Source organism: Camponotus vicinus, unplaced genomic scaffold (genome assembly GCF_025532165.1).
Source record: "Camponotus vicinus isolate PSW18456_S1 unplaced genomic scaffold, iyCamVici1.0 SCAF_12, whole genome shotgun sequence".
Lineage (NCBI taxonomy): Eukaryota > Metazoa > Arthropoda > Insecta > Hymenoptera > Formicidae > Camponotus > Camponotus vicinus.
Window position 1 is genome coordinate 12,411,595 of NW_028141948.1, and position 25,730 is coordinate 12,437,324.

The following is a 25,730-nucleotide window of genomic DNA, read 5'->3' on the forward strand; positions in this document are numbered from 1 at the left end:
AATTTTAATTAATGTTTTCTCTCTTTCTAAGATATTTCGGAAAAAAAAAACATATTCATATGCATGTCTTAAATTGTTATAAAATATCTAATAATAATAATAATAATAATAACTGAAACAGTGAATAATACATTTTTCAGATTATCGAAAGATACATTAAATTATAAATATTATTAATTTGTTACTATTCTTTAGTACCATAAAATGATTTGAAAATGATACAAGAATCTCGAGGATATGAAAATAATGAGATATTCACGTGAACGATAAGCGTTTATTTGTAAATGTGTTGTATCACACACATACGTAAATTATGATTTTATGATCATTTTCCTTAGTGTCTCAATAAAGCACAATACATTACCCGAGTTATTGATTTATCTTTTTTAAGCTGTAACATGTTACATTTCCTACATAAAACGAAATAAGCGTACATTCCTAAAACATCGAGTAGAAAAAAAGGAAGAAGAAGAAAGATCGAAAGAAATCGCAGAATGCTAAAAGAACAATGAGTATTTCTCGATTATTCGAATCTGTCTTCACTTTCCATCTTGCCACTAGTCTAGTGCACATCGCCCCATAAAAAGTAATAAGATAAAAAGCCATAAGACGCGCCACGGAAGCCGTTTTCATCGTCCGGTGAAACCATGCGAGAGGGACGCGTGCGATTGTGTGCGTAAAAAGAGAAGAGTCGAGATGGGAAGGGGAGACGAGATGGCGAGAGGGGGAGATGCCGGTGGTCGTTGATCGATCGGTCGCGATAGCGTCGTCGTGTCGTCGGAGGCCGCCAAACTGGTTCCTGGCGCGCGCGCGCGTCGCGTCCGTCGGGCGGACACGATTCCAACCTATGGGCGAGCAAGGGGGTGTGGCCGACGCCGTCAAAATGGCGCCCGACTCCACCCATCTGACCCGCCTGCTCCGAGGCGCGCAGCTGCGGCTCCACCCGCCGCGTGCGCGAGCGACGCGATGACGCGACGCGTCTCCGTCTCGCGCAAGTGGCATCTCGCGTCCGTCGGTACGTGTCTCCGAAGCGACTTTGCGTTTTTTTGAATAGAATTTTTTTGTCCTTTTCGAGAATATCGGCAGATATGTACATTTAGTTTTAGTGTGCAAAAATCTTTTCACGAGTAGTTAATCTTAACGCATAGTCATATATGCGCACATTATTCCTTTCAGAGATGTCAAACATTTTGGAATTTTTCTCTGTTTTATCTAATAATCATAAAGATATTTTGAATAAATGTAAGAATAAAATAATTTTTTTCAACTTCGATAAATTCATTCATGAGGTTTTAAAGTTTATATCAGACTATGCATTGAAGATTGAAAATTGACTAACATTGACTGAGGAAGAAATTTCAACTCTTTTTGTTTTGATTTTTTTTCAACCAAATTCCAATTTTTAATTTTTAATGTTTTTAATCTCTTCAATGCGCAATCTGATATAGTCTTAACGCGAAGATCCTATATCTGCTTGGAAAGTGAAATCGTTATTGCGTATTGAGAATTGTATGCGAGAATGACACTTTGCTTTCATTTGTCCTAATCATTAGAATTTTCAATGCACGATCGCGATCTTCTATTGTAACGTCTCGATTTTCTAATGACATCTGATACGCTCTCTTGTGAAATTTCTCGTGCGAAAGCTGCTGGTGCGGTAATTTTGAAATTGCATATGGTAGTCGCTTTCGGCGAAACCCATAGAATATATATAATAAATATAGAACGCGCACATTCTTTACTCGTAAGCACGATGCGTGTCTAAAAAGAGAATACGATGTTTCACGCGAGTGTATTTATATTTCTTTAACTTATACTCGTGCACGTAACCATTTTTTTATTTCTTTTACATTCTTTTACAATCGAAAGTGATTGCTATTAAAGCAATCTTTCTCTCTCTTTACTTCACATTTAGGGGTGAAATTGTCTCGATTTTTTTTTTCTCGTTCAAGTTAAATGTGAATAATGATTTTGTTCTCGATTTTTACTTATCTACGCTACGTAAATGATCGATTTGATTGAATGTATCAATCTCAGATTGGAGTAACTAGGAAGGAAGAAAGGGGAATGGAGGTCCAGATCCGTCGTTCCCCATACAGTATAGAACGTTGCAGCAACGTTGCGGCAAATGTTCCGTGCTGTATGGTTTATAGGTCGGATCGAAAGAAGGGGTATCTCGGCGAAGAGTAACGCAGGGAAGCGGGAAGAGGGGAAAGACAGAGACAGGAGGAGAAAGGGGTATTCCTTGCTTTTGATTTATGAAATCCGGTTATAGAAGGGCAATGCGGGATTTTATCGATAAGGACAACTATCCGTGATAAACATCTACACGTCTACACGTCTTATCAGACGCTTATTATATATAAAATATAAAATGATTATATAATGTAATCATATATATACAATATAAAATAATAATTTAAAATTATATACATCCTAAAATCCCAATACATCATATTAATGGCATATAATGTCAGTAAATTACATTCGCTAAAAAAAAGATTTAAGTAAAATATTGTTCTTATGAGAAAAAATAATAAAATATGTATATATGTATCAATTGATCTCTCTTTGTATCTCATTTAAATTAAATTTAATTAAATTTCAAGATTAAAGAAAATAAAGTTTTTTTTTGCGAATGTTTTGTACAATTAATATATTAAGAATATTTATGATTCTGCTATATACTTTTACACAACGGATTCAATTAATAATGCTTTAATTAATCTTGTAAATTAGTTAGAGATGATATTCAATTTTTTTATTACAATCTAAAATTTAAAAACTGTTTGCTTCACGCAGGAAAAAAATCCATTTGTAAATTTAAAATAATTTATAAACATATATGTATATATATCATTAAAATTTTCAAGGAAAAAAGATATTAGAGTATATAGATTTTAAAAATTATTATGCTTAATATATTAACTACAGTTTCTCTTTTACTGTTGTTATATTATTTTATATCTGTTACACATGAAAAAAAATTAATATTACAACATTAACAGAAAGATCCGACTGATCATTTTCTATTAATGAAACAGTAGATTGATTTATTTTGCGGAAAAAATGCCATGTAAATCATCTCGAAATGGGAATAAGATCGAAAAAGATGAATATAATAACATATATATGAGAATAACATATACATGATCATATATATTTTTGATAATAACGAAATATGATTATATATATAATTATATTTCATCATTACTAAATTTATTTATTTCTCTCAGAACCTTGTATAAAAGATTTATTTTCCATTTTATATACACTTATTACATGAAAAATAGATGAAGATAGATGAAATAATATGGACGTACAATATTGGGACATCACAATGTCAATTATATCATAATTTAATTGCAATTGCAATTAAATATAATCTGAAAAAATCTCTAAAAACGAGGTTCTAAAGTTATGTTTTTTGAAAACAATTGATGAATGTTTTCTCTTCTATAGCTATCCTTGAAGAATTTTATTTGTAATAAATCTTTTAAATTCGTTAAAGAAATATAAAAAACCTGATAGAAAGAAGAATACGGAATTTATCATGCGCAGTTTAAAAAACTGTGCAAGACGCTTGTTCCTCTTTATAAGAAAATTTAACGCTTACCAGTCACAATTCGTGTAGTATATATTTATTAAATTAGAGGGGATAATTCAATAGCACATCCTGCCGAGCCAACTCGAGCAACATGGGATCATCAAAGAATTTGTTGATGGAAACGTCCTCGGACAGGCCCTTGCGTCTTCGCGTTTTCAACATAAACTCTCTGGCTAGATGTGTAGCCGGCTGTGGCTCCAGCGGTCTGATAGTTATACTCTTGTCCAGAGGATCACCGGGCACGATTTGCCAATGATGAAAGACAGATAAGCAAAACGCTTGACCTTGGGTGTGCGTCCGTAAATCTGTTTCAAAGCCAAAACTGTCGATGGCTGGTATAAAAGCTTTTATTGTATACAATGGACTGCCAGGTACCGGGGCATCCTGCGTTACATGACCTCGCCGTTTCGCCAAGACTGTATAAACAGCGGACACGCAATCCGCGGGTGCTTGCACTTCGACAAACAGATAAGGCTCCATTAGACGCGGAGTCGCCATGAGAAAAGCGGAATATGCGACACGTCGAGCGGTAGGAATGATTTGGCCGCCTGAGAACACAGAATCAAGGTACATGGATATTATGAAAATTATTCTTCTTCTCTTTACTTTCATTTATATAGTAGAATTAATTTTTTCTTTAAAATATGAACATTATACATAATAAAATTAGTGACTACAAATGTATGACAAATGAATACTTCTTGTTGAAGTGAAAAATTTTTAAGATACTTGGTATAGTCCAAGTTTTAAACAAAATGTTTATGGATATCATTTAAATCTGTTTTGACATGTATGCTTTCAATATTCTTTATATACTATATATTATAATATTAGAAATTAATATTATTCAGTGACACTAATTAAATTACCTCCTCGATGCAGTGGCTCTTGCGCGATGACAGCATCGAGGATTTTGAATTTAACATTTCGGATCGGCTCTTCGCATAGTGGTCCTTCGCGAGTTCCCCACTGAAAGCCCTGAATGATAGCATCGCGTGCACTGTTCAATAGTGTTTTATCTACTTCTGAAGGTAAAGTATCGTCCACTAGGATGTTAGGTCCTGTAGAATCAGGACCAAATGCCCATATACTACGTGCTGCCAATAAATCCCAATCGTATTTTGTTTGGAAAAATTCTCCTAGTCTTTTTCTGTAAGAGAAAATTAGAATTAAATTAAAAATAATTATAATAAATAAATTATGAATTTTTTCAATATAATACATGTGTATATATTATTGATGATACAATGTATTTCAGAATTGGAGAATGAGAATAATGAGATATATTTTTTGTGAAAGTTGTTAAATCAATATTTGATTTTTAAAAATGTCCAATGAGATTTCTTTAATAACTCTTTTCAACTTTCAAAATATAATTTATTATGATAACTTCCAAATTTCAAAATTAAAATTTCAAATAAAATCTCTATGTCAAATTCAGAAAAATATATATTTCATTATTTATTTCTTGAAATTTAGTTCGTGGAAAACTCATCATTTATAATTCAAAAAAGTTATGAATTCAACATTTTTGTTAATAAAACTATGAGTTCAAGATATTTCAGAAAATAAAAATCTCATTTTTCCCATTTATTCTCAGACGAAAAATATATAATATAAAAATAGTAAGCACATATATCGACTTCATATAATTACTTACTTGTTCCACGTGATACGGACATGTTCAGCCTCTATATCCTCGGCAAGACCTCTTTCAAGTGGTTCCGCTATCATGGTCAATTTATTCCGTTTATTCGGCGTTTCAGCGAAACATTTGAGGGAACTGGTCTCCACTACGGTTTCCGCGAAAGCGACTACGGGGTCGGCCACTTTTATGTCAATTTCTGAATACATGCGACGCAGATCGTGCATCGCGCAATCGAGATAGAGTTCGCCAGTTCCCAGGACAACGTGCTCACCGCTTTCCTCCACCCGCGTACCCAACAATGGATAGCTCTTGTTCACTTTTCGCAAACCATCCAACATCTTGGGTAGTTCAGATGGATTGACTGGCTCGACGGCGATTTTGATAACGCTTTGTGTGTTGAACTTGAGTGGCCGAAAGATGTGCAAGTCTTCTGAATTATTGAGATCCGTAATGGTGCTAGTCTTCACGATCGGTCGATCGATACCCTCGATAAGGACCCAATTGCCCGCGGGCACTCGACTCAATTCGATCGAGTAACGTGCTTCACTGATCCATAATCTACCTACTGTGAGAACACGTGAATCTTCCTCATCCGTGCGTGAATACGCTTCGCCTAACACGCGAACACGTTGTCCCGCTTCCAGCGTGCCAGACATAACTCTGCCAAGCACTACAAATAGGGTGCAATCCTCGGTTGGATACATCTTTGTACTGTGAATCATTAATCTTCCCTAGAAAAACATTTATTTATATACTATTAATATGTACGATTATTATAATTCTTATAACAATTTGATATTAAAATCTAATCAAATTAAATTGCAACAATTGAGATTCAAATTAAAATACTAACGTCCGGGTCACAATTGACCATATCCTGCGCGAGCGGTGAATCTATCGGACCAGTATAGACATGTTGTACTTTATTAGGTGCATGCGCTTGCGGGCTAGGTACGTGAGCGACACACATATCGACTAATCCGCACATATCTCCTAAGAATCGTGTACAGACAAGTCTTAGCAGCGGTCGTATATTCATCTTCATTTCTTCGGATGTCAATCGTATGCCAAGTTCATCCAAAACTATATGATAAAACATATAATTAATTCTCGAAATTATTTCAAGTTACAATAAAAGAGAAGAAGAAATGAAATTTACCATCTGGTAACGTTGTGTCTACGTCGCCGACGACTTGCGCAAATATCTTATACAGAGGCTCCAAGATGAACTCGATAAAGCTTCGCTGTGCTGTATTGTGCGGAGGTTTTTTAGTAAACTTTCGCGTTTTAGGATTAAAATAAATATCGCCCCAGAGTCGCTTGGCGAACTCGCCGGGATTGAGTCCGGGATAGTTTCTAGCATAAAGAGCAGCAAATGATTTCAGAGTGAAGCATACATTGTATTCAGAACTGGCAAAACAAACGTTTCCAACGGCGGGCGAAACAAAAGCGGGATTCTCGACATCCGAGGAGTATAATGCTATTAGTCCGTTGATCTCCTCAATAATGTGACGCAATTTGTAATAGGCATCCAATGGTGGTAGTTTCAACTCTAATACCAAACGATCTATTTTGTTTATGCAGACTGTCAGAGCGAGTTTCTCTTGAAGCGCGTGCTTCAATAGACGTTCAGTGTTTAGCATCACACCTTCCGCTGCATCGACAATCAGTATAGCACCGTCTGACAGACGAATCGCAGCTGTTGCCTCATCAGAAAAATTCACATGGCCCGGTGTATCGAATATGTTCAATAGATAGGACTTTGATTTAACATCTTGTAGCAAAAGAGTAACAGGAGTTGCTTTCGTGGAAACACCCCTTTGTTGTTCGGTAAACAATGTATCCGTATACCTAATGATATATAAACAGAAATGAGAAGTTTCATTTTCATGTGTTTGATTCAATAAATAAAAGCTACATTATATATACCTCAGTGGTTTCTCATCAGTTATACTGTGTAAGTAAGGATGTGTTTGTTCTACCAAACAATCAACCAAAGTGGTTTTGCCATGATGAAGATGTCCCAGCAAAACCACATTTCTAATTAGATGCGGAGCATCCATTATATCTGCCAAGAATTCAATGCTATATGTCGTATCAGGCAGCTGTTGCTGTTTTATTTGAAACTTTGGTTTTCTAGTAGGTGCTATCAATGGTTTATCTAATGGCTGTGCATCTTCTTCTTGCACAAGTGTTTCTACCTAAAAGTATTTATAGAAAAAAAGAACATAATAGTTGTACAATATATCTGCTTTTATCGATAAATCATAAGGATATATTTATATCCCAATTGAATATACATAAAACTTAATTGTAACAATATTTAATAGTTTTCAATCGTAAATTAATATGGCTTTATTACCTCAGGTCCATACACCTCTAATGCACTTGGATAATATCGTTTGTCTTCGTGTAATACAACTGCCATAGAAGATCCTTGCTCCAATTGTTCTCGCGACTCATCCCTGTCTTCCTCCATTTCTTCATCGGATCGTTCTCTATCTTCGGTATCATCACCGACATTGCCATATTCATTTTCATCCTCGCTCTCTGATGCCAGATCAGGACCAATATAGTTTCCAAATTCATCATACAAATCGGCATCCATTTTGATACTTCTATTAATTCAGCTTCCTTCAGTATCTGATATAAAAATTTGAAAATTACTTTATTATTTCTTTTTATAGACACATTCGTGTTATACATCTCTTTATGTAATTGCTTTTTATTCCGACAAAAGAATGAAATATATACGACCATATAATAATAATCATTATTATTATCAATTTTTAACTCATTTTTCACATGAGATAAACAACTTGAGATTTAGGAGCAAATCGTATGTTAATAATATGAATTAAAATTTTAAGAGATGTATAGACACATACATACATTTGTTTGCTTTGCTTATTATTATTTTATCACAACTTTAACATACAAATATGTATAAGATAATGCATTAATGCAACGCACTTGTCAATATAACTTACTTCTTCTTCTTCTTCTTCTTCTGTCGTGGCACTGGGCGATATTATTTTTCGCCCATGCTGGCAGATATCTTCGTTGCAATATAACCTGCAACCGTCGACACCGGTAGCGGACATAAGTTCCTCCCTAAAGTTAGCGGCAGTATGGATAACATGTTACCAACCGAAAAGATTGGCCGCATTCAGCAGACTCAGCAGTTGGGCAACATTACTAGATTTTCCGATGTAATTCGACGCTGATTGGTCGGACCTGAAAGTAGAAACCAATCATGTTCGATTGTTACTTAACGGTTGAGTCTGCTGAATGCGGCCATTGGTGTATGCTCTTAATTTTGGCTGAATCTAAGAGTATACACCAATCAGATTCACGAATTTTACAACAGTTGCAAAGCAGCTTTTCCTGCTGAACGCAGCCATTGGTTCGCTTATTTGATCGCAGCCATAGACATAGAAAACAGAGAGAAACCTTCAGAGAGAAGACTTTCGATACGAATCGAGTGTCGGGCTTCTTTTTTCGCTCATGCGCGAAGGTGACGAGCACGTGTATGGTCCCTTCAGTTTGAGCGGGATCTCGTTTTGACGCATTTCATTCACGTTTTTAATTAATTTTCCAGAAATTTTTAAATAATTTGCAAAAACGATTAAGCGGGGACCTCATTTCGTAAAATTTATCTTTTTTATTTATTTTTTCATCTACTTCATTTTAATATCACATTCAACACGCATGGGCGAAAAAAGAAAAACAGCGTCTAACAACACTGTTTATTATCTATGGTCGTGCTTGCAATTGCAACACACTTCATGTCGATGGAACACTACGCGCACGCGTTCTTATTACATGCTTGTGTGCGTAAAAGTGTGTATGTACGTATGTACATTTACACTCTCACCGTATCGCGCAAAATACACTTTACACACACGCGCAAGTATATTTGCACACGGTACATATCTCTGCGAATTGACAGCTGCCAGCACGAGAAGCAGAAGTGGCAGATCATGTAAGGTGAGCGATACCTCGTTACAGAACAATTTTTTACCGCGCGAAACGCGATAATATCCCGTCTATTGTTGCACGTGAATCCGTAAGCCGTAAAACTGCAAAGCGTCTCTTCGACGGGGAAATCGAAGGAGAACAAGTTTATTCTCGCATTGTTGCACGCGTGATTGACACACCCGCTAATGTCGACGATGTCGCGGTTTCGCTTGTTTATTTGTAAACTGTAAAAAAATTCTGACGCATTTGCATCTGGACATCCTAAGATCCAATTGTTGATTGTTGCAGAATCTCTCGAATCGGCGAAGCAGTTTACCATCCCACGAGCGATTGCACTGCCAAAGAGACACGTTAGAAGAGTTGGCAGAATAGGCAGACGCAGGAACAGTAGCGGGCGAAGGAGTGGACGATCCAGAGGCGGAATGACACGTCCTCCTAATAATGACAACCTTATGACCTTTAAGTTGGTCGTTGTTGGAGATGGAGGGGTCGGCAAGAGTGCTCTTACAATACAGTTTTTTCAGAAACTGTTTGTCGCAGATTATGATCCAACTATCGAAGATAGTTATATTCAACACACAGAGATAGATGGCCAATGGTGTATTTTGGATGGTAAAGTTTTTACCTTTTTTTATGTAAATATATATCTAAATACTTTATTATTGATGCGTCACTTTGATTTGTATTATTTATTCTCTTTAACAAAGATTCGATAATTAAAAAATTGATAAAAGATTATCTCAGAAATATAGAACATTAAAAATAACTTCTCTAATGGATCCTTGTGTTTGTGTTCTTGTAGTGTTGGATACGGCTGGTCAAGAAGAATTTAGTGCTATGCGTGAACAATACATGCGTAAAGGTGATGGATTTCTTTTGGTATATTCTGTGACCGATAAACAGTCTTATCAAAACATTGTCAATTTTCACACTCAAATTCTACGAGTAAAAGACAGAGATGTTTATCCTATGCTATTGGTGGCCAATAAAGTTGATCTAGTGCATTTGAGGAAAGTCACAGAGGAACAGGGAAGAGAATTGGCTCATCGTTTGGGCATACCTTATATTGAAACTTCTGCCAAAGATCCACCCTTAAATGTAGACGCTGCATTTCAGGAGGTAAAAATGATAGATGAAAATATCACAGACTGTTAATTTCATTTACATTATTCGATTAATATAAAGACTTGTGATGTTTGTTCAAGGTTGTTCGTATTATCAAAAATCAACCACCAGCCGAATTGGAGAAAAATCAAAGAAAACGACGGCGTTCGAGAAAATGTAACATTTTATAAGTTACAAAGACAGAGTATATGTACGCACATTGTGTGTAAGAACTAAGGACCATGGTGCTGCATCGTAATTGTGCAACGCCTTTATTCCCGAGAGAGTACGTCCTTGAGTTTAGGAGGTTCATCAAAAAGAATGATTCTTCTGTTTCCCAGTAAGGTATCTGTGACTATCTTTTTACCTTCTGCTCCTCTTGCTTTATGTCATAGCATTGACAACTGCTATGAAGTATTTTTTGCTTCATACTCTGTGAATGTTATATCTGTGGAGAATAAGTATCACAGAGAGCGTGCCAATGCGAAACAAGAGAGCTCTGACATTTGTATCGCGAAAATTAAATTAGAATTTTCGAATCTATAGTTCAGGATTAATTTATTATGATAATTGTGGCAAAAAAAGGAGCGTTGGAGATATTGACTGTTCATTCTCTACATGATAAATCGAGACCATGTCTCTATCCGTGCGTACACATCAATTTTCTACCATTGAAAAAAAAATGGAATTGAGCGTTTTTTATTGCACAATGCATAATATTAGAAGAGTTTTTTTACTCTTCTCCATGTAAGAGAGATCTTTGTCATAAAATGACTATAATGGTTTCGTATATCGACTCACCGTATATCGAGCTCACTTTTCAGATAGTTATAGCTTTAAGCATATTTATTTTATTACGATGTCGTTTTTCTTTTCTCGTATAGACGGAATATTCTCTTCATAAATTTTATCACGTTTTTTAAAATCGAGCACATTAAATGTGTATCCTTTTGTGACTTGAACCCTTCCATTTTTCTATACTAGAAATATATTTATGAGAATTGATTACATTAATTGTTCGCATAATTAATAAAAGTAAAACAGTATTATTTTATTTTTTTATGCATTATAAGATATAAAATAAAAAATTACAACAAAAAATTTAATACCAATGCGCGTGATTATTAGATAATTTTTCAAATACGATAGAGAATCGATTAAAATTATAAAATATCTATTATATAGACAGTTTTATTAACGATCATTATATTATTCAGTTTATATTAGTCATTGTTTATCGTTTCATAATATATAAAAATATCGCCAGATTTAATTCCTATGTTAACAAAGATTTTTGCTTTATTGTCAAAGATGCAGTTGTTGATCTAAGTTTAAATCTGAATATAAGAAATATATAAAATAATATAAAGGGCTCTTTTGGTAAACAATTGCCTTTACTACTAATTATTAATTTTTGTACATAGAGGTCTGATATATAAAAACATTTATTTCTATTTCTTTTATTTCTCTTACAATTTATTTTAAACACGCATATATATGTATATATATACATATATCTTTTAATAGAGGAAATTTAAGGAGAAACTGATTTGTATTCGACAATGTTAAAACTGAAATATTTAGATTGTTAAAATTTTCGAAAGCATTGTGATCCTAATTATTTGCCTATTATTTTATTGGTAAAAGAGAAACATGTAGAAAATAAATTATATTTTATAATTCGGATTATATTATTGCCGATTATATCGATTAAAAATATTTTAGATAAGACTAGATAATTATGTCTATATAATATTGAATATTTTATTATTTTATTATTATCTATTTTTATATATATGATTGTCTATAAATGATTTGTTATTCTTTGAAATTTTTTAAATGAAATTAATTTACATTTTAAATTCTTAGATATATACGCACGCGTGCGCGTCTATATCAGACCTTTTTATACACTGAAAGAATATGGCCTACATTAGTGTTTAAATGTAAAAGAAAATCTATATACTTTATATATTTAAGAAAGCATCTCTACGTGTGCGCATCTATAAATTAGCTAAAAAAATTAGTGTTATGTGTTTTGAAATGTCTTTTAATCTCTCAGATTATTTCCCGTTCTCGTGAAAAATTTCGATTCTTCGTACTTGCCATTTGTATCTTGTACGCAGATTGCGCGTATAATCTATATGTTAATTATAAAAAGAATAATTAATTCGCGCAATCACGTTTCTTTATGCGCGTTCGCACATCCATGCACATAAGTTATTTTCTCGTTATTTTACAATCTACTAGTACGTTATTTCTATGTATAGAGTTATAAACTCTCTTCGTTACGCTGTAGGCAATTTTTCTCTTACGGGTGGACACACATTAGCACAAACATATTGTGTCGAGGCAGCCTTATTACGTGCAATTAATTATACTGCGCGCAAAAACGTAGTACGTAAAAACCCTGCTGTTATACAAAATCTCAGATTATCTTTTGAATATAATAACTTGAGGTGTTATTTACTTCTTGGATATTATATGTGTTACACAAGTGCTCTGCAAAGTCTTTCACGCAGCTATTAGCATGCAATCTGTTAGAGTGTCATAAAATGACGTCACGTATGATTAATATCGAGTTAGATTTCACCGTGCAACATTATTTTCTATTATAATCTTTTTTTATTACATGGGCATTTGAAAACATATTGTGTTCGAAACAATTAAAGGATCACTTTTCTTTACAACAGATATCTAACATGAAAATCTTTTTTAGAAAATAACATTTAATTTGTATAATTGTTTTTTGCTCTTTATAATTCTATATAATTTCCCGAAAGAGTGATCCTTTTTAATTATTTTGAACGGGGTGCTATATTTATTATACATTCGATTGTACAGACAGAGTGTGTGCTGTTTAATGTACACTGATAAAGGCTCTGTCTAAAATTGTTTGGATCTGTGAATATAATAATAAAAAACAAAATACATACAGGATGGCGCATTTTAATTTCGTTAAAATTATTTTGGTTTTTTTTTCCAGAAAAAAGCTTGAAATTTTTTATATAATGCGCGAATATTCTTTCTCGTCAAAAAACTGTGCGAGTTTTGAACAGAAAGCTTTGAAATTTTTTTTTCTAAATCATATTCCGGCAAAATCAAAATGCGTTATTTAAAAAAATGGGCTATTCTGTAAATATATACATAAGAATATATTTATATTAAGTACATATATATAATATGTGTGTGTATTATATATAAGATCATAAAAACGGGACATCCCATCGCAAATGCGTGTGTATGTATGCACACATTCCTTATATATCATTTTAAAGCTAAAGTAAAAAAAAAACTTCCTCTTTTATACCCTCATCGTACGCGAAATATTGTATACTTTACGATATCAGAACCATGCATAAAAAAAACTCAGTTTCATTACGATCGTGAGAATGTTCCGATTGTTGTTCTCGTAACGGAAACGATTGTCAAAGACGTTTAATTAATCATTATATCGGGTAGAGTTAAGGGAGGACGAAGCTATAGTCGCGTGTAACTCGTTTGAAATTTTAGATACTCAGGATTTATAGCGTTCCTCGGATACTCATGTGTCATATGATCTGTAATAATGCGTCGTTTTATATCGCCGTCCATGAGAGTACATGAGGATAAGAGGGAATAAAAGGTGCAAGATTGTGTCCAAGCGTGGGCGGATGAGGTCCACTTGTGCGCGTGAACAAGACCAAAAAAGGGAAGCGCGCGATACATATTTATAACAATAGAACGCAATTCGTGTATACTTAAGTACGTTTGTGGACATGTATAGATAATTAAGGCGTCAAACTATCGAGTGTATCGATTTGTTTCCACTAGTAACACAGCTGGACAAGAAAATTCTTTTTTCAAACCAAAGAAAGAAGGCAATTAATTGTTATAATTTTTTTTTTAATCGAATACAATTTGAAAATGCGGTTGCGTATGTTAGCGGTTTAATATTCACTTTTCACAGAGATGCTTTACATTATTTATACGACATACGTACTTGAAGACGTTATCACAATCGATAAAATTATTTATTTTATAAATCTAGAAATCTCTTAACACATGCGATCTGTCAAATGTGCAGTGCGTTAGTTGATAATCGATCGAAAGAATGATAGTAATAATAGAATTTTGTAATAAAAAATATAGTATATCGATACTGAAGGATTCCTACATATATATATTTCTCATAATTTATATTTGTCAAATTTTATAAATAGTTCTTTTCATCTCACATAATTCTATTGTGAAGATCTGGTAGGAAACTTTAATTTAAAGTAATAAAAAAAATGAAACCTTCCAGCAAGAGCTTAGATTGATCGTAAAAACAAAATACAGTTATGAAATTGAAATTAGAATGATCATGAAATATTACACATTTAATCCTGATCATTAGTGTCGTGAAATGGCAAGAGAGAAAAAAGAATTACTTTCAGGATGAAAAAAATCGATAATACGCTCGTCACCTACTTCTAGAAGTTAAATTATCTATGAAATATATATAAGTCAATATACTGAGCCATTGTGATAACGAAAAAATACGAGAAGAAATAGAATGCAGAAGGTTGTGAGTGTCACATCATCGAAAGACCAGCCGTTTGAGAGGGACGGTTGATTTTCCGAAATTGACTATTCAAAAGCATTTTTTCTCAAGAAAAAAATTTATCATTATCGTTCGCCCACGTTCACTATTATCGTCGCTCGTCGCATCACACATGCAAATGTACAACTTTTACATCACTGTGTAAAAAAAAAATTAATAAATTATAGAATGTCGACGCATGCAACACGAAACTATTGGTACATAAGTGAGAAAAAGACGAGAGAATAAATAATATTAGGCGCAAGGGGAGCGTAACGTACATCATTCTATGGACATATATACATACATATAAATGTGTGTATATATGTATAATTACGAGAATTATATATTTTGAAATAATGAACGAGAGAACAACATGAGCAAAACGAAAATTTTCCCCTTCCTCTACTCCGCCTTACAAAATAATTATACCGAGCAAACAATGCCGATGTATATCGTATTATACATCACAGTATGCGTACGCGTGTGTATGTGTGTGTGTTGCATATGTATAATCTTTCATATAATATATATATATATATGTATATATAAGAGCATATACACGTATGTGCGAGTGTATTTGCATACGTATGCGCGTGAATGCCCAATTATTTTTTTTGTTGAAGCGTGTGTATGACTGCGCGTGATTTGCGAGCGTGTCACTAACTGTGCTAGTCTGTATGTATGAAGTACATTGATAATAAATTATAACTCGTGTTTACAACAACTGTCCCCCGTGTTTACGCGCGTGTCACCTCTTTCATATATTCCGCTCCATTTTACGTACAGTTTTGTCATTCGTATTCGTCCTGTCTGTAAAAATAGTAGAGGAAAGCTCGCTAAAACCGACGTATCATTTTATTTTTGACCTTTAACTTCTAGCTGAAAGTTCAAAAAGTTGAAAAATTTACATTCATAGATACTTTCTAGAAGAAAATAAGGATAAAATTTTTTATAAAAAATAATTGGGCTGAAAAGAATTATTTTATAAATATATGAAATTATATAAAATATAAATCAAATATCACTCTTTTTACATTTATTGTCTTATTTTAATATCTTACATGTAATATTATTTGTAAATAATTAATTTTTATTTTATAATGAACACTTTAAAGAATACTATAACGCAAACAATTTAAGCGCCTTCGAGAGATGACAAAATTATACATTCTAATAATTCATTTATATAGATATATAACTTCAAATTTTCATTTATATAATTTCATATATCTAATTATATTTCATAAAATTAAATAAAAATTTGAAATTATATGTAAATATCTATATAAATGAATTATTAATGTATAAATTTGTTTATTTCCACATGTACACACATGTATAAATGTATAAGTACATATTCCACGCGAATAATTGCAAGCGCTGTGACAATTACAATTTAATTCCATTTTAGAGTCACGCTTCTCTTCGCGTGAAAATTCAAGCGAGATCGGCACACGCTTAAAGTACTCTCGGTTGATAAACACCGGAGGCCACTTAACTACTCGATACGAGTCAGCAATGCGTGCACTGCGGCGTGTGCGTACCTACGCAATTGGCCAATAAACGTCGCCGCAGCATTAGACAATAGCACCCCGCCAAGTGTGGAGTACTAACGGCACACGACGTGCCGTTTTCGAGGGCCACGTGCGAGTAACTGCGAACTAACGTCATTACCATCGCGCAAATGGTACATATACTGGTAAAGCTCCATCGAAGTGCAGGAGGCACGTTGTAACATATGTATATATACCGGATATGTAATATCTGGCAAAATATTATTCGACGATAGTAATTGTGTTTTTATTTGCAATTGCATTTTTATTTGTGCGACGATATTTTTGTAGTACGTTTTGTAGCCTGAAAATAACAAACATGTTATGTGTAAACATCTGTAAAATCTCAAGTGAAAAAAATATTTAGAAAAATTATAATTATATAGAAATAATTTGCTGAACTGCATTTTATAATTTTCATGTATTTTCACAGAGCATATGTGCTTGAAAAGAATACTGTAATCCTCTATAATCCATGTAGTTTTATATTTATATATATATTTTTTGTGTGTTTCTATCGTACTTGATTCGAGAAGAAAAGTCTATTGTACAAATCATACACATTATGAAAAGTTATAGCTTTACAATTATAATTCTCTATTTACATCGAGAGATGCTGAATAGATTTATTCAGAAAATAATGATAGAAGTTGAAAACAAAAGTTTCATTCTCTTGTTCGCTTCACATAATACCTTTTTTATTACGTTTATTAGTGTCAATCATATTTTTTTTCTCAATTATCGTAATATCGAATATTTCATATACTCGTTTCTTTTAAATTGTATGATGTATTTAAAAGTATTGTACAGCACATTTTAACAAATAATTTTTCCAGATTCTCTCTTCCGATTAATTCCAGATGTATATGTAAATATGTTATTTTTAAGCTACAAATCCTAATAAATTCGATATTTTTAAGCTAAAAAATATTCTATAAAAATACTGCACAAATTTTTTTAATAACGAACTACTATTATTTTTATTTGAAGAGGATATGAGAGAATCTAAAATTTGAGGAATATAAACGTGAGGCTTAAATTTTTAACCAGGTATCATGATACAACGTAGTAGACTCAAATCACATCTAGTCTCTTATCTGCACTCGTTCTCAAGTGGATGTGTACCTTCGTGCTTAGCTTTGCTGTATGCCATGTGATAATGTGATGAGAAATGAAGATTAAATAGAGAGAAGCGGTCTGTGCAACCATTAATACACCGGCTTGCCAAGGAAGAGAAACAGAATTAGATAAATGGCACTGACAACTGACGAATAAAATTGTTATATTTAAATAATAGATGTGGAAGAAAATAGGATTAATCGGAAATGACACGAGATGTCAAAATGATATATATACATGTAGAAAGATAGCAAAAAATATCGAGAGCACGTAAATAGATGAATGCAATAAGAGAATTACAAGTATGTCTATTAATGTTGCAAATACTTCTTTGTTATATCAGTTACATATTTCACAAGGATATACATTATTATATTCATACGTGATCGACTTTCGCGAAATATGACAATTTGATAGAAATAGCAATTCCGATAACAAACGTCAAAAATAAAAGTAGGAATTGTGAAGAGATTGACATGTCATAAAGAATGTAGGTTTTTTCATTTCAATTCCCTTTTTTATACAGAGAGAGGTTAAATGTCGCGCTGGATGACACCTGAGGATTATCATCCCTCAGATCTGAAAGCAAATTCGTGTCACGAGAAACGCTTTTAGAAATACGAAATCCTCAAAATATTGATCGAAAGCGTTCCGGACATTCATTGTATGTGGCATTGGTTATAATTCGCATGCGCACATTTAAAATACACGTCCAAGTAACTTTACGATGAATAAATCAATCTCGCGCGCGATGCAATAGATGCCATCCATTGATTTCTTTTCTCGTCGACATATTATGTCGACAAGATATCAAGGTGAAATATCGGAAAAATATGTCGCGCTTGATGTATTATGTTTCCGACTATTATTCCGTTTTTGCTTCCGCGTGTCTCGGAGGCAATTGTGTACATTTGCATAAAGGGAAAAAAAATCCAAAAAGTAGGTCATGCCACATAGGAGAGCGAGAGGGAATATTTGCAACCGTGTTGTCCATAGGGAAGTGTCTTAACAAAAAGTCTAATAGTCTCTCCCTCTCCCTTTCTTTCTCCCTTTCTCTCTCTCTCTCTCTCTCTTTCTTTTGCACGTGTTCTGTATCATGTCACCGGCTATAGAATTCCTTCCCAACAATAGCCAAGTGTCGGCATGCAGTGTGTGATGTCTTATCGTAATATCAAGCGCGATAAAAGTTTTCATCTCTGGGACAACACCGAGAAAATACGGTGGATTTAAACATTTTTATCCCGTCCTGACTTGATTCCGACATTAATTGTACTTACATCAGAGATGTTACCTCCAGATACGCCATATTTTATCGCTTTAGTAACCGGTGAGCTTTATGCGTTTTCATTAATAATCGAGAATACCAAGACAAATTATAGAACATTCTTCTTATGTAATTTTACTTGAATTAATCTCAAGTACAAGGACTCCCTTCTCCGATCTTATTAAACCTCGCATATTTTCGAATCTGTTGGAAAAATTTCATTTTGATAAACGAGTATTTTTCTTGAAAAAATTTAGTTAATAAAAAAATCTGTATCAAATTCTTATCAAATATTTTATACGTCAATCTGTATGTATATCGCACGAGAAAGTCCTTCACTTTTCAAACATGATACAATTCACGTAGCAAATGAAAATTTCAAATAGCGTATTTTGAAAAATTAAAATAATTTTTAATTTTTTAATTATTGCATATTTTAAACATTAATCACGTTAAGTAACTACTTAATATCACGTTAATTTATTTATGCAAGAAAAATAGTGATCATTGTCATGATATTCATATAGAGTAATAATTCTTTAATATAATTTATTTTTTGATGAAAACAGCTGAAACCAAATAAATGCTAAACATATCGTTCCTTCTTTTTTATAAGATTTCTCTCTAACGTAAGTTACACGCATATCTCTTCTGGTTTCAATTTCCGCGGAAATTGTATTCGCATGTATTTTTACATCGTCACATTTCTAAACACGCACGATCAGCATACACGCACATCATACATACGCACACAACTCTGTCGCACTACCGTGTATGTAAACAAAGCGACCGAGTTCGTTTCCGAGAATTCTCCGCCTCTTTTTTTGAACGCGGCCTCTTCGTATTTTTCGAGGAAATTTCTTTCGCTTTTCTCGTATTGTCTGGATCGTTACTTTTCACTCGCGTGTTAATGTCAAACGTTTATATTCACTATTTAATTAATTTAATGTCGCGTTTAATGGATGAATTAATGATCGAATAATTGTCGTTTGTAACAATTATATTGGATTCCAAATTTGTAATACAAATTCGAAATTCAGGAATCGATCACATACGAGGTCAAAAGTTGACAAGTTTAATACGAGACGTAAAGATTTAATCGCGATCATAAGAGAGTTTTAAGTTATTGAGAATAAATAAATAATAAAGTCTGCAAATAAATATGTAATCGGGAAAATATCAGTTGTATTATATGCAATGTATCGTTTTAACAGTGCAAACATGCGACAATTTTATTCAAATGAATTGTACGCGACCATGATTCCAAGTATTGTTGAAATATTATTAATAAAATTAATAAAATTGTTAAAGCTGAATATCACATCTATAAAAAAATTTATAGTATCAAGAAATGCCGAGAAAATATCGGACAACTGTAATATTAGCAGATGACAGTACATTGCATGAATGTTGAAAACGTGTGACAATTTCATCAAATAAACTCCAGGCGACCGTAACTCCAAACATTATTAAGTAGATTAATAAAATTACTGGGAAATTAAGTTATTGAGAGTAAATATATTTTGAAAGTAAGTGTATAATACTTGAGAATATCGAGAAAAATCGGACGATTAAAAATGTATGAATTTTTAGGAACATTTTGTATATTTTATGTTAGAATTATAAGAAAACATTTATATATGTTATGACATTTATATTTCTATTTTTTAATACTTTCTCAATGCGTTGTTCGATTTTATAAATATAAAGATTTAAATAGACATCACGAAAGATATATATCTCATGAAAATTGATTCTTGCAAATTTATTTTAATTCAATAGAAGGAATAAAGAGATAATTCATATCGATTCTTTATAAACGGATTCTATAAATGCTTTAACATTATAGCTTTTTCGAGTTTAACATTCTGAAATTTGTCTAATAATTATTTTTTTATACAAAAACATGGTACATTCTCTCTTACAACAAATATCAAAAATAAAAACACTAATGATTCCTTTTTTCGCATTCTTCCAATGATTAAAAACATTTTTATTATTCGCATTTCTGACAGTATTGATAAATGTCAATTTTTTAAATTCAAATTTTCATTCTTTCCCTCGATAATTTAAAAAATTTCAAACACATCGATATCAAACGAGACACTGATATTTTATAAAAAAGAAACATCGATATTTTCCTTAATGTACCAAGCAATACACCTCGATATCTTTTCCCATTAATACTTACCTAGAGACATATATATAGACATATATACGACGTATATAACACATCGATATATCGGTGACAGCCAATCTAAACTGTTACCGATGAGAAGCGTGGTTTAACGACACTCTCGTAGCCGCGGTCCGCTTCGATTTTAATTCTCGTATCGCACATATACAGACACACACACAGACACAATAAAAACATACACACGTACGATCGGCGTCGCGCCGGCCGGCTGGCGGAGAGGAGCCGTCGGAGAGATTGGACATGCGCGCGCAGCCGGTAAGATCAACTACGAGGCAGTCGGGCACCGAGCGAGCATGCCTGCCGCCCCCCTCCTCTCCTCCCCTCTCCTCGCGCTCCTACCCCCACTCCGGCGCCTCGCCACGACTTGCGCCGCGCCGGAATCGAGTCGGTCAATACTCCGGACAACGCGGCGGTGAGAGCACGACGGTCGGCTGTGCACACGCCGCTCGCGCTTCGCGTCGTCCAGAAACGTTTTCTCTTCGCGCTTGACGCGTCCCCTCTTTCTCTCTCTCTCTCTCTCTCTCTCTCTTTCCCCTCTCATCTCGCACGCGTAATCACGCAGTCATCGCGCTCCGACGTTGCGTCTGTCCGTCTCCGTCGCAGGCGCCGGTAGTGCGTCTCGCCTCCGTGTCACCGTGAACGTAGCAGCGGACGCGAGCGACGTAACGCGAGGACGTATATATACACGTATACACGCGGACGACAGGAGTGCGTAACGCGGTGTGCATATCTACGCACGCGTAGACGCGAGACTACGTCCTCCGCAGGGAGGAGCGCGCGAGGGGGCGGCGCGCGCGACCGCCGAGCAGCGTCGTCGTCGTCGTCCTCGTCGTCCTTTATCGCTCCGGTAGCTCTTACTCGCTCGTTAGTGTGCGGGGCACCTGCGTGTGAGAACGTTGGCTACGCGGGTACGATGTGAGAGATAAGTGCGCGGCAGGACGACTCCCGTCGACAGAGACGAGCAGAGTGAAGGTCGCGCAGGACGACTCGCCCGCGAATTCGAAAACGATCTTTCGGTGAGTGCGTTCGCGAGCATCGCAGCGAGAGGAGCGGAAGAGGGAGCGCGATACACATCCCAAGCGAGATAAGCTATGCGTCTCGGTGCGTGATGGACAGGAGGCGAGCCTTCCCAGCCAGTAGCAGCGGCGGCTTCTTCTCCATCGGCAGACTCATGGATACGTGGATATTCTTCCTGTTCGTCGCCATTGCCGGTGAGTACTTGTCTCTCTTTGTGTCCTTCTCGTACGCGGTCTTTTCTTTCCCGTGGGGATTAATCCCCGCGAGAAGTAGACCCCTGTTTCTCTCTCTTTCTCTCTCTTTTTCCGTGTTACGTCACAAGTATATCGGAAAGTTGACATTCTTGAATTCTTGGACGTATTTATTTGATAACGATAAGATATAAGGCAAGAGAGATTTTTTTAAGGTGCTACTAGTTTTTAATGATTAAGCATTTAAATGATTTTCGCTGCAAGAGAGAAAGAAACAGAGAGAGAGAGGTTATACACGTGTGCTATACAAGTAGCTTTGATACGGATTTGATTTTCGCGCTAGACACGCGTCTACGCAAGATTGTCATAGCGCACGTACGAGAAAGGTGTGTTTACGTTTTTTATGTGTGTGGTACGGTTATGTTTACGTGATGAATCACACCATAATCAAGAGACAAAGAGAAAGAGAGAGATTTATTATAGTTGCGGGTTATGTATAAAAGATATTTATTCAAATGTGTTGCCTACATTTACGTGCAATAAATTTCTCCAAGATGGAGAAATAAAGACATTATAATTTTTTCCAAGTTAGATGAAATATTTTGGAAAATGTATTTCATGAATGAATACTGCTTGTGTCCATTTCTTGGCTTATATCAATTTATTCCAATTAAATCGATATTTTTAGAACCTGCATATATATGTGACACGGTTTTTCGAAATTTAATTATTATATATTTTTGTATTTTTCGAATGGAATTATAATCGTAGATATATTTTATATTTTAAAAGATTTGATTCAGATGCTTTTCGATCAACATTTTACAATATTTGGATTATATTTTGACCAATAAAGATATCGTAATTATATAAAATAAAATTAGCTAAATAATACAGATAATAAAATAAGATATATTAAAATATATAAAAAGTTAAAAATCTTTCTGAAAAAATTTCTAGCACACAAGTTACATAATCTAAGAATTTTTTCACACTTAATATTCATAAAAGATCCCTTATTTAAATGCGACTTTTTTGTACTATAATCTCTTAAAAACTTTTTTGTACTATAATCTCTTAAAAACTCTTGTGCAAAAAATGTACATATAATAATAACAATAAATTTACACACTGATTTCTCTCTTTCTCTTTCTTTCTTAAAACGTAGAAAACTAAATCGATTTGCTATTATTATAATTTTAAGTGGCATTTTTCCGTAACGAACGATATCGACAAGTATCGTTAACACAAATACTGCAGCGAAAAAGTCATCTTTTTTTTTAATACAACGTTTAATCGTTACCCTCGGGCGTTACTCGTCTCTGCGCGAAGACCAACGTCGAATACCTATATTATCACTTTATCTGTAATCCAAGTAAAACCTGCGTAATTCGAGCTACAGCAATAATTATGTAATTTTAGAGATGATATTATCTGAATGGGACAATTATCGTTACTAATTGCCCTTTAATTACACTTTATAGACGGAGATATTTATATAGAAATGCAGATTTTCAATAAATATAGGGAATATATTTTAACAAATATATTTTTTTAAGAAATATATTCTTAATAAATATATTTTTGATAAATATAAAAATTTTAAACGTGGCGAAACTTCAGCTCTGTTGACACTACATAACATATTTAATAACATATAATAATATATTTAATAATATTAATGAAATTTAATAAATATATTTTTAATAATATATTTAATAATATATTTTATATTAATATATTTAATAATATATTTTTAATAATATATTTAATAATATATTTTTGTATTATCGAGCACCTTTTAAATTCTACATCCACTGCAAATCTATTCAGAAATATTATGTAATTCACCAAAGAATTACATGTCCCTGAAATTTCTTTCGGATTTTTGCGAGGAGAAAACTCCAATTTCCCACGGGAGGAAATACGTATTATTATTATATCGCTGCTTATTTCCACTCCATTCGTCGAACAAGTAAAAGCAATGGCTTTGTGCGCGCAACTTTTTATCCCATTGATGATTCAGAAGATATCCTTCCGAAGTCTGCGCGCATAGGGGCGCCTATAACACTAGGTCGTCCCACCCGTGATTCGGCGATATGCACTTGCATCTCGCTTTGTTCGACGCGTCGATACGCATTACGTATGCAGCACGTGCGGCACGCATGAGTGCATGTACCGCTAACGCCGTCCTGAAACGCGCGTTTCATTCAAGAGGACGACTGGGAAACGTCGGGAGGGGAAGATAAAAGAATTCTATTATCGATTCGTACTTTTGGATCGTTGATCCGCGGATTTCCGGAATTTTACGACGGTTCGAGGTCGCGACTCGTTGACACGCGCCTTTTTAATCAGCTGTTTTATATTTCGAACGCGAAAAGGAGTGTTTGCAGGCGCGCGTTATGGATATTGTTACTAAGCGTGATAATAAGAATTATGAAAATTAACTGACGCGGAAAATAAGTGGAGATACAACTTGCAGCGAAAAAGTTGCATCGCGTTATCGAGGAAGCGAAGTAGTTGCACCGATAATCGAATAATGATTCCATAGAGATTGTTTTTAGTAATTATGCGGAGAACAAAGAGTTTCCTCTGTTCTCGTAATATCTCTTTTCTTCTTAACGAGACGACGTTGTAATTTGGATATTAACAAGTATCTCGCACGCGCTCTATTCATCTTCGAACTCGGAATTGCCAATTATTGCAATACAATCAATTCTAATTATGTCAAGTTACCGTTGTATATATGCATATACGAAGCAATGAATACATGATATATCGGCCTTATGCCCTGGTTTTGCACGCGAGGAAATCCCGCTTTTCGCCATCGGTTCGGCTCATGCATAACTTATGCAGCCGTCATCACGAAAAGTAAGCGTACAAATATTCCCGATATTATTCAAAATCGAATAACGCAATAAGAGAGACTTCGAATAATGTTTGTACCGCTTGATCTCTTGCGCGTATATATCATTTATGGACAAGTTGATGTTATCGGATTTTTAATGTTTTTCTTTACATACAAAATCTCTTCGCAATCTCTCTCGAATTTTCTTAGAGAGCGATAAAATTTTCAAAATTGATTAAGTTTAATTATGTCATCTCAAAATGTATCATATATTGTGTTGTTGGATTAATATTTATTAATTAATTAATTTATTATTTATTATTTTTATTTTTTCTATAAATTTTTACTCGCGGTTTTTAAATTATTTCGGATTTAATAAGTGAAAAATTCGAGTTTTGTAATACATCAAATAAACGTATCATATGTATGTATCCATCTTGAATATTGTCGTATCAATTTTAATTTTATAACGTCTTAAATACACACACGTCTCTTTTGCTTGAAAAAGAATGTGTGTATTTTAGGAACTCATAAATTTTTAAAAGGTTTTCCAGACGATAAATTTTGGATTTATCGTATCTTGAGCCTAGAAGGTTTTTGAGCCGCGAGAGACGCGATGAGACGATGTTTTGCA

At 34.1% G+C, this 25,730-nt stretch overlaps 3 protein-coding genes and 1 long non-coding RNA gene across 8 annotated transcripts in view; 2 read left to right on the plus strand and 2 right to left on the minus strand.

The window, feature by feature from the left end:
- Positions 1 to 3,239: 3,239 nt before the first annotated feature.
- LOC145962683 (116 kDa U5 small nuclear ribonucleoprotein component) lies at positions 3,240 to 8,385 on the minus strand. Of its 2 annotated transcripts, none has more exons than XM_083083931.1 (8): positions 8,246 to 8,385; positions 7,618 to 7,898; positions 7,185 to 7,456; positions 6,415 to 7,106; positions 6,109 to 6,338; positions 5,268 to 5,986; positions 4,477 to 4,757; positions 3,240 to 4,155 (listed from the first exon to the last, which is right to left on the minus strand). In XM_083083931.1, the coding sequence occupies exons 2-8, from the start codon at positions 7,861 to 7,863 to the stop codon at positions 3,650 to 3,652; spliced, it is 2,946 nt and encodes a 981-aa protein (XP_082940057.1). In that variant the 5' UTR covers positions 7,864 to 7,898; positions 8,246 to 8,385; the 3' UTR covers positions 3,240 to 3,649. The 2 variants fall into 2 exon arrangements, with proteins under 2 accessions (XP_082940057.1, XP_082940058.1); XM_083083932.1 differs by having other exon boundaries at positions 8,229 to 8,362.
- Positions 8,386 to 8,398: 13 nt separating this feature from the next.
- LOC145962685 (uncharacterized) lies at positions 8,399 to 9,831 on the minus strand. Its single transcript, XR_014435924.1, has 2 exons — positions 9,479 to 9,831; positions 8,399 to 8,492 (listed from the first exon to the last, which is right to left on the minus strand). It is a non-coding gene; the product is annotated as an uncharacterized LOC145962685 (long non-coding RNA).
- Positions 9,071 to 16,845, plus strand: LOC145962684 (ras-related protein M-Ras). Of its 2 annotated transcripts, XR_014435923.1 has the most exons (5): positions 9,071 to 9,245; positions 9,525 to 9,848; positions 10,039 to 10,355; positions 10,442 to 10,685; positions 16,319 to 16,845. XR_014435923.1 is itself a non-coding variant. In XM_083083933.1 (4 exons), exons 2-4 carry the CDS (start codon positions 9,659 to 9,661, stop codon positions 10,529 to 10,531), a joined length of 597 nt encoding a protein of 198 aa, XP_082940059.1. In that variant the 5' UTR covers positions 9,071 to 9,245; positions 9,525 to 9,658; the 3' UTR covers positions 10,532 to 15,631. The 2 variants fall into 2 exon arrangements, 1 of the variants encoding a protein (XP_082940059.1); XM_083083933.1 differs by lacking the exon at positions 16,319 to 16,845 and having other exon boundaries at positions 10,442 to 15,631.
- A 4,577-nt stretch (positions 16,846 to 21,422) lies between these two features.
- Positions 21,423 to 25,730, plus strand: part of Dtn (transmembrane protein 132C dtn) — a 113,524-nt gene continuing 109,216 nt past the window's right edge. For all 3 annotated transcript variants that reach the window (XM_083085438.1, XM_083085439.1, XM_083085441.1), the window contains exon 1: positions 21,423 to 22,251. In XM_083085438.1, coding sequence (XP_082941564.1) covers positions 22,149 to 22,251 — 103 coding nt within the window. In that variant the 5' untranslated portion in view covers positions 21,423 to 22,148. The remainder of the gene's footprint in view (positions 22,252 to 25,730) is intronic.

What these genes read in the sequence shown, in the direction of transcription:
- LOC145962683 (XM_083083931.1), bottom strand. Translation starts at nt 7,863, where the DNA reads ATGGATGCCGATTTGTATGATGAATTTGGAAACTATATTGGTCCTGAT. An exon ending in TGGTCAATTGTGACCCGGAC is followed by an intron (nt 5,987 to 6,108) that starts GTTAGTATTTTA and finishes ATGTTTTTCTAG; the next exon opens with GGAAGATTAATGATTCACAG. An exon ending in AGAGCCACTGCATCGAGGAG is followed by an intron (nt 4,156 to 4,476) that starts GTAATTTAATTA and finishes CTGTGTTCTCAG; the next exon opens with GCGGCCAAATCATTCCTACC.
- LOC145962684 (XM_083083933.1), top strand. Translation starts at nt 9,659, where the DNA reads ATGACACGTCCTCCTAATAATGACAACCTTATGACCTTTAAGTTGGTC. An exon ending in CCAATGGTGTATTTTGGATG is followed by an intron (nt 9,849 to 10,038) that starts GTAAAGTTTTTA and finishes GTGTTCTTGTAG; the next exon opens with TGTTGGATACGGCTGGTCAA. An exon ending in TAGACGCTGCATTTCAGGAG is followed by an intron (nt 10,356 to 10,441) that starts GTAAAAATGATA and finishes TGTTTGTTCAAG; the next exon opens with GTTGTTCGTATTATCAAAAA.